This window comes from Siphateles boraxobius, unplaced genomic scaffold, assembly GCF_051911475.1.
Source record: "Siphateles boraxobius isolate OS27281-9 unplaced genomic scaffold, OSU_SipBor_1 336, whole genome shotgun sequence".
Taxonomy (NCBI): Eukaryota; Metazoa; Chordata; class Actinopteri; order Cypriniformes; family Leuciscidae; genus Siphateles; species Siphateles boraxobius.
In genome coordinates this window covers 15894-25000 of record NW_027508960.1, presented here as the reverse complement: position 1 = coordinate 25000, position 9107 = coordinate 15894, and the positions used below count along the sequence as shown (strand labels likewise).

The 9107-nt window shown below is 36.7% G+C and overlaps 1 protein-coding gene across 1 annotated transcript in view; it reads left to right on the top strand.

The window, feature by feature from the left end:
- Positions 1–7573, top strand: part of LOC143701970 (PDZ domain-containing RING finger protein 4-like) — a 19189-nt gene extending 11616 nt beyond the window's left edge. Inside the window, exons 5-7 of the mRNA XM_077195634.1 lie at positions 1023–1124; positions 3427–3543; positions 4707–7573. Coding sequence (XP_077051749.1) covers positions 1023–1124; positions 3427–3543; positions 4707–5876 — 1389 coding nt within the window. The 3' untranslated portion in view covers positions 5877–7573. The remainder of the gene's footprint in view (positions 1–1022; positions 1125–3426; positions 3544–4706) is intronic.
- The last annotated feature ends 1534 nt before the right edge of the window (positions 7574–9107 follow it).

The following is a 9107-nucleotide window of genomic DNA, read 5'->3' as shown; positions in this document are numbered from 1 at the left end:
ACATTAGCCCTCAGAACGAGCTCTGACGACCCGAGCCTCAGCTACAGGACCTGGAGGAGAGCAGGGTCCTGTCGGGGTCGTTACTCTGATGGGATGTATTTTTAGCTGTAGTCTGTCATTCAGGAAAACATGCTGGAGGTGTTTCTAATCATCCACAAACTCACAAGCGTCAGGAAGAAGCATGGTGTTTCTGCGTCGCTAACGGCACGAGAGAAATTGCAAAACTAAATAGATTCCAGTGAGAGACGCTGAGATGTTCATGTTCTTCCTCAGTGTTTCTGTCTCGTTTCCAGCACACACATCTAAACTCCTACATCAAGATACATTTACTGGAGAACAACAACGACTGAAGATGTTAAATCTGGTTTACTAAAGAATGAAGTGAGTTTGTGCTTAAAACGAGAACAAATATCTGCCAGTGGAGTCAGAAAAATAATTCAAAGGGAAAACATTATCATAGTATACAGTAGTGACCAACAGTACCATCTGACCTAGGACCCTTTATTCAGATATTATTAAAAATATCTTAAAGATTTTGTAAACATATTGCGTAGTTGTGCTTGGAGTCGATTGTTTTATTTGTGATAATAATACCATGAAACATGACAAATTGTGTGACGTAATTTTGGTCACGGCAGTCAGTCTTTCAAAGACATTATAAACGCATGCAAACAAGAAATAACCAACGAAATATTAATAACTGAAAATGTTGTTGTAGTCAGTGTTTGCTTTTTCACTTTAGGCCACTACTGTATTCGTTCTTATTTTAATTATTAATTTAATTACATTTGTTCTTACTTAATTTCTTCAGTAATTTTGCTTCTTCTCCAGTAAATGTATCTTGTTTTAAGAACGTTTAGATATTTGTGCTGGAAAACAAGACAGAAACATAATTTTTTGCTGTGCATTTTTTCAAATAAACTATACGCTGCTTCTCATTGGCTGGTGTGTGTGTACGCTGCTTCTCATTGGCTGGTGTGTGTGTACGCTGCTTCTCATTGGCTGGTGTGTGTGATTGACAGATCAATGGGCGGGACGTTCAGGACAGAAAGGAAGCTGTGGCCGTTCTCACTAATGAAGAAAGCAGGAACATCGTTCTGCTGGTCGCCAGGCCTGAAATGCAGGTACACACACACACACACACACACACACACACACACACACCAGTCCCAGCGCCCTTGATGAGTCTGTCTCCCTTCACCAACTCCACGTCACGTCCCACCAATCACCAGTCCTTAACGGATTTGATTGGTTTGTCGATAGTGAGCGCTGAAATGCAGGTGATAAACGGTCTTATTAAGCGAGTCATTGAGTCATTCATTCAAACGATTCGTTCAATCCTCTGATTCATCAAGAATGAGGCAGATGTTTATGAATCTTTGACTCAACCAATTCATTGAAAAGTTTTAAAAAGTTCGATTGAGTGTTGCTGTGAGACGCGCTGTGGTTCTGCTGTGATCTTTGTTTGGAACTATTTTTGCTGCTATTTTGTCTAAAAATGTAAGTGATTTACCGGTAATATTAATTACTTGTTTATTGAACCGTCATATGAAATCAGTGTCACATTTTCAATCGTGATGGTATTCAGCACTCGTGGCCGTGTGATGTTGCTGAACTGCATCATGTTATAAATAAAAAAACTCCACATTTTGAATTTTTACCGCAGTATGTTAACGATTTCAACAGCGCAACCTTGTTAACGTCCTTGCGCACCAAAACTTTCGTATTAGACTTTGCATATTCGTCATTCAGTGGCTCTGAATGGTCAAAACACTTGCTACGAATGCGAAAAACAGAAAATTTTACCCCGATCCGAATTTTTTTATGACGGACGAAAGTTTAACAGCTTAACAGACAACGTGAGGTCGTATATTTTTTAACGTGCGAAAATTTCGGACAAGAATTTCGTACTCAGTGTGCAAGGATCTTTAGCGTCAGTACATTACACATTATTATGCACTATCAATCCTTATCATTGTATCATAAATGTTCATAATCGATCATAATAAATTATTATGCAATGAGGTTGATCACAATTGTGCCTCCTTGACAAAATGTAATGCCCTTCCGTGAGACACACACACACACACACACACACACACACACACACACACACACACACACACACACACACACACACACACACACACACTCAAACTTCCCACAGTAGCCTATAAAAACTAACAGCATGTTGATATCGTTCACGAAACACAAGAGTGTGTGTGTGTGTGTGTGTGTGTGTGTCTCAATCCTCAATCCAGACAGCTCGTCTGATCATTAACGGCTGTAATTAAACACATGATGAATGTATGATGTTTGAGGCTGTGTGTGTGTGTGTGTGTGTGTGTGTGTGTGTGTTGTGAAGCCGCTGACCGCTCCAGTTCATTACACCAGCACAGATCTGCAGAGAACATTACCTCCAGTAATGTGTGTGTGATGCAGACGTCATAAAATGTGACAAAGACGTAATGCGTTTCTCACATCAGAGCCATAAAAGCACAATGAACACCTGAGTGAATTTAATGAAGAAATGGGCAGCTCATATTTCATTTCAAAAGACAGAAATGTAGCCTATTTTTAAGACCAATGCCATTTTTCATAGGAATTTTTAAGACAAAAAAAATTGTGCAATGAGAATTTTATTGTTATTTTTTTTTGTTAATTATTGTTATTTTTTTTATTTTAATGTTAATACAAATTTTTGTTAATTAAACAGGACCAAAAGTCATTCTGTCTACACTTGATCTTGATCTACACAAATGATGTTCTTCCTCAGTGTTTCTGTCTTGTTTTTTAGCACAAATATCTAAAGATTCTTACATCAAGACACATTTACTGGAGAAGAACAACGACTGAAGATATTAAGATATCAAAATTAAGTTTGTGCTTAAAACAAGAATAAATATCTGCCAATGGAGTCTGAAAAATACACTTGTTTTCCTGTGAAGTAAAATAATTTTCCTGACCCCACTGACAGATATTTGTTCTTGATTTAAGAATAAATGTAAGCGTCATGTTTCAGGTTATTTTGTGTCTCCGATAAGAAAATATTTTTTTGCGGTTTATATATAATTGTTCAGGTAAAGTTGAAATCACACGCACTTAAAGCTTATATCATCACATGATGTCAATAATGGTAATTTTCTTTACACCGAATGAAACTTCTCAGATTTTATTTATTTAATGTTTTATTTGTGTAGGGACAGATACAATAAACATAGATAAAACAGTGACAACAGCCATCCAGTGCAACACTTTTATAAATTAAAGTTACAACAGCAGAAAAAAAAAGAAAAAAAAACCTAAACTAAACATGAGTCCAAGTTTGTTTAGCTGAATTAACCCAGACTTTTCTGTAGTGAACTCCGTGATCTGCAGGTGTGTGTTGAGATTCCCCTCATGTTGTGTGTGTTCCTGCTGTTTCAGGAGGAGCCGTGGCTGGATGACGAACACAGCGAGTTCTTAGAGGAGCTGAAGATGGAGATGCTGGAGGAACAGAGGAGAGAAGAGGAGGAGGAGATGAACAGAGCGGAGGAAGACGAGGTGAGAGGAACCGGAAAACATCTCGCACTCCAGCATCGAAACCTTCTGAAATAAACATACATTTACTAAAGAAGAACAATGACTGACGATATTACGAATACGCACTTTAAAAATAAATACGACCTCATGTTGTGTCAATCACGTTTACACACTGTCTCAGAAACTTTCGTCCCTCTTTAAAAAAAAGTGAAAGATTTTCTGCATTTTTCACATTCGTAGCAAGCGAGAGGTGTTTTGACCATTCAGAGCCACCGTACAAGTGAACACCAAAATCCAGAACTGTTCAGGATCAACTGGCTCACGGAGATTGGTGTCGTCTTTCTAAAATGTGGCTCCAGTATCGCTAGTAAACCATTAAACTGAGCCACTGATATCCTGAAGTAAACTTTGAATTGCTCGGGATAATCCTTAAATTATCTCTCCTTCCTCTCTACGCAATCTCAGGATTGGATGGACCCGATATTTCCTCTTTCCTTTTCTCTTTTTAAGAAGAATCATCATGCTCACTGGTTGAAGACTTTTGTTTTTTTCGCAAAGGATTAATACGCATCGGACTCAGTGTGCAAGGTTTCTGTTGGTGACAAATTTTTTATGATGACAAATACAAAAAAACACATGAAAATTTCGGACTCTGTATTTTTTCCCAGTAAGAACATAATTTTTTGCATTGCTTGTGTTAGTAAATAAAGAATGATACATGAACATTCTGAATCATTTCTTTTTCCATACAGTTTTACCATTGAAACAAAAGCTGATGAACATGTATTGTTCTAATCCATTCGTACCATCTCCCAAATGACCACAAAAACTCAGTAGATTCTGGTTTTGCTTGAATGATTCTAATTCATTAACACAACAGCACCGTTCAACAGAAAACAGAAACTCTTAATGTGTTCCGGCCGTTCATCTTCACCACGACAGTGTTTGGTGCTCGAGAACGCAAACTTTGAAAAAGGTTCAAGGTGCAAGCGTTGAAATTTTTTTAAAAACGTGATCATCTTCTCATAAACTTCAAAAACGTGAATCTGTGAAAATGCTGACGGCGTGCACATGTGTATCACATGCATATCTATATGCAGGCGCGTAATCTTTCTTTATTGACCTCACCAAATTACTTGTCTGGCCTTAAAAATTAATAATAAACAATTTTTTTTTTCCTGCAGGCCAGAGGAGCTTCAGAAGAAAACATCAAAGCGTCTTGCTCCTACAACCAGCAGAAGATCAGTCCTGCAGACGGTTCGGAGAAGAACGTGCTAGCTCAGATCCAGAAGAGGTTATCGCGGTGTCTGCAGGAGGCTTCCGGTCAAAGAGACTGCCCGGAGAAGGAGGATCCCGAAGGAGACCGATATCAGCAGCTGCTGGAGCTCAAGTGTCAGATCCGCAACAGCGGCGAGTTCGACCTCTTCTACACGCGCAGCAGCACCATCGAGTGTAGCGGCGTCCAGCACGAGCTCCGCATGCTCAACGAGGAGCTGCGTAGCATTGAGATCGAGTGCCAGAACATCATGCGGGCGCATCACCGGAAAGAACCGGGGAAGAAGCTCGCGGACATCAGCGAGCATCCGGAGAAGTCGGATAAGGACAGTTCGAGCGCGTATAACACGGCGGAGAGCTCGCGTAGCACGCCGCTAGCGATGGACCGCTCGCCAGACCACAGGATAATCAGCCTCACTAATCATAGGAACCTTTGTGTATCATCCGTCAGGAGCGGGAGTCCCGATCACAGCAACCCGTCGGAGTCTCCCGCGGAAGACGAGCGATCTTTGAGGACTCGAATTGCCGCTTTATCAAGAGCGTCAGATACGCGACACTACCAGAGCTACGTGGAGTTAGCACACGGTCTGCTAGGCATGAGCGATCCGCAAGTCGTCCAGCCGTCCGAACCTAAAATGGAGTGGAAAGTGAAAGTCAGGAGCGACGGAACCAGATACATCACCAAACGTCCAGTTCGAGATCGTCTACTCCGGGAACGAGCCCTTAAAATCAAGGAGGAGCGCAGCGGCGGGATGACGACCGACGACGACGCCATTAGCGAGATGAAGATGGGCCGCTACTGGAGCAAAGAGGAGCGTAAACAGCATCTGCTACGGGCTAAAGAGCAGCGGCGGAGGCGGGAGTTCATGCAGCGGAGCCGTCTGGAGAGTCTGCGGGAGAGTCCACTCAGCAGCGGAGAGGTGAGCATCATCCAGCTCAGCCAGCGCAAGATGATGAAGAAGCGGAACAAGAAGATTCTGGACAACTGGATGACGATTCAGGAGTTGATGACGCACGGAGAGAAAGCGCCAGAAGGATCCAACGTACATAACGCCTTCCTCTCGGTTACAACTGTATAGATTCACATGCAAGTTCTCAAACTTTACCCATTTACCCATGTGGTACGATCTACATTTGCCTCGTTCAATGTGGCAATTTTTATGAGAAGAGACCAGATGAATATTTTTCACACTTTGTTAATGCAATTTATCTAAGCAATTTAACAAGCTTCATTGCATTTTTTTTAAACAGTTCTTGTTACTGTAATATTTCAAGGAAGGAACCTAAGGGAATATTTCACTCAAAGATTACTGTCATCAGTCACATATTCAACACAAACCTGTATGCCTTTCTAAGCCTCTAGTTGGATATGATGAGGGAAAAACATGATATTGGAGGAAAAGCTATTTCATTTTTATTTTTTTTTGCTCACAATGGTTTGAAAAACTTTTCAAATTTTTTTATTCACATTTACTCGTTTGCTTACTAAATTTTTGCTTTTGGCCAAGAATTCTTTTTATCCAAATATTTTTTTTTTACATTTCTAAATTTGAACTTTGCATTCGCCTGTTTGCTCACTAAAGTTTTGCTTCCATCCATTTTTTTTACATTTTGAATATGAAAATGTAAAAAATATTCGACCCATTAACTTACTTAAGTTTTGCTTTCATCCAATTATCAAAATTTTGAACTGAACATTGCTTTCATCGCTTTATTTTATTTTGAATTTGAACTTGGGATTTGCCTGATTGCTCACTAAAGTTTTGCCTCCGTTCCACAAAAATTTTAAAATAAAATTTCATCCAATAAAATTTCATCTAATAAAGTTTTGCTTTCGTCCAATAAAATTTTGCAGAATTTTGTAATTTGATCTTTGCTTTCACCCGTTAACTCACTATTTTTGATTTCGCCCACAAATGTTTTTTTTATTTATTTTGAACTTTGCATTCTTTACATAGCCTGTTTGCTCACTTGAGTTTTTCTTTCGCCTAATAAAATTTTTCAATTTTTTTTTATTTGAACTTTGCATTCGCCTATTTGCTCACTTGAGTTTAGCTTTACCCAATAAAATGTTTAAAAAATAGTAATTTGAACATTGCATTCGCCTATTTTCTCACTAAAGTTTAGCTTTCGCGTAAAAAAGTTTTTCACATTTTTTTTAATTTGAACTTTGCATTCGCCTATTTGCTCTCTTGAGTTTTGCTTTCGCCTAATAAAATTTTTCAATTTTTTTTTATTTGAACTTTGCATTCGCCTATTTGCTCACTTGAGTTTTTCTTTCGCCCAATAACATTTTTCTAAATTTTTAATTTGAACTTTGTATTTGCCTATTTGCTCACTTGAGTTTTGCTTTCGACCAATAACATTTTTCAAAAAATGTTGATTTGAACTTTGCATTCGCCTATTTATTCACTTGAGTTCTGCTTTCACCCAATAACATTTTTCAATTTTTTTAATTTGAACTTTGCATTAGCCTATTTGCTCACTAAAGTTTTGCTTTTGCCCAATACAATTTTTCAAAAAAAAATTATTTAACTTTGCATTCGCCAATTTGCTCACTAAAGTTTTGCTTTCGCCGAATTTTTTAATTTAACTTTGCATTCGCCTATTTTCTCACTAAAGTTTTGCTTTCACCTAAAAAAGTTTTTCAATTTTTTTTAATTTGAACTTTGCATTCGCCTATTTTCTCACTAAAGTTTTGCTTTTGCCTAAAAAAGTTTTTCAAATTTTTTTAATTTGAACTTTTCATTTCAAGTTTAGCTTTCACCCAATAAAATGTTTAAAAAAATAATAATTTGAACATTGCATTAGCCTATTTGCTCACTAGTTTTGCTTTCGCATTATAATAAAAAAAAAAAAAATTGAACTTTGCATTAGCTTATTTGCCCACTAAAGTTTTGCTTTCGCCCAATACAATTTTTCTAAATTTTTTTATTTAACTTTGCATTCGCCAATTTGCTCACTAAAGTTTTGCTGTCGCCCAATTTTTTAATTTGAACTTTGCATTCACCTATTTGCTCACTAAAGTTTAGCTTTACCCAATAAAATGTTTAAAAAATAATAATTTGAACATTGCATTCGCCTATTTTCTCACTAATGTTTTGCTTTCGCCTAAAAAAGTTTTTCACATTTATTTTAATTTGAACTTTGCATTCGCCTATTTGCTCTCTTGAGTTTTGCTTTCGCCTAATAAAATTTTTCAATTTTTTTTTATTTGAACTTTGCATTCGCCTATTTGCTCACTTGAGTTTAGCTTTACCCAATAAAATGTTTAAAAAATAGTAATTTGAACATTGCATTCGCCTATTTTCTCACTAAAGTTTAGCTTTCGCGTAAAAAAGTTTTTCACATTTTTTTTAATTTGAACTTTGCATTCGCCTATTTGCTCTCTTGAGTTTTGCTTTCGCCTAATAAAATTTTTCAATTTTTTTTTATTTGAACTTTGCATTCGCCTATTTGCTCACTTGAGTTTTTCTTTCGCCCAATAACATTTTTCTAAATTTTTAATTTGAACTTTGTATTTGCCTATTTGCTCACTTGAGTTTTGCTTTCGACCAATAACATTTTTCAAAAAATGTTGATTTGAACTTTGCATTCGCCTATTTATTCACTTGAGTTCTGCTTTCACCCAATAACATTTTTCAATTTTTTTAATTTGAACTTTGCATTAGCCTATTTGCTCACTAAAGTTTTGCTTTTGCCCAATACAATTTTTCAAAAAAAATTTATTTAACTTTGCATTCGCCAATTTGCTCACTAAAGTTTTGCTTTCGCCGAATTTTTTAATTTAACTTTGCATTCGCCTATTTTCTCACTAAAGTTTTGCTTTCACCTAAAAAAGTTTTTCAATTTTTTTTAATTTGAACTTTGCATTCGCCTATTTTCTCACTAAAGTTTTGCTTTTGCCTAAAAAAGTTTTTCAAATTTTTTTAATTTGAACTTTTCATTTCAAGTTTAGCTTTCACCCAATAAAATGTTTAAAAAAATAATAATTTGAACATTGCATTAGCCTATTTGCTCACTAGTTTTGCTTTCGCATTATAATAAAAAAAAAAAATTGAACTTTGCATTAGCTTATTTGCCCACTAAAGTTTTGCTTTCGCCCAATACAATTTTTCTAAATTTTTTTATTTAACTTTGCATTCACCTATTTGCTCACTAAAGTTTAGCTTCACCCAATAAAATGTTTAAAAAATAATAATTTGAACATTGCATTCGCCTATTTTCTCACTAATGTTTTGCTTTCGCCTAAAAAAGTTTTTCACATTTATTTTAATTTGAACTTTGCATTCGCCTATTTGCTCTCTTGA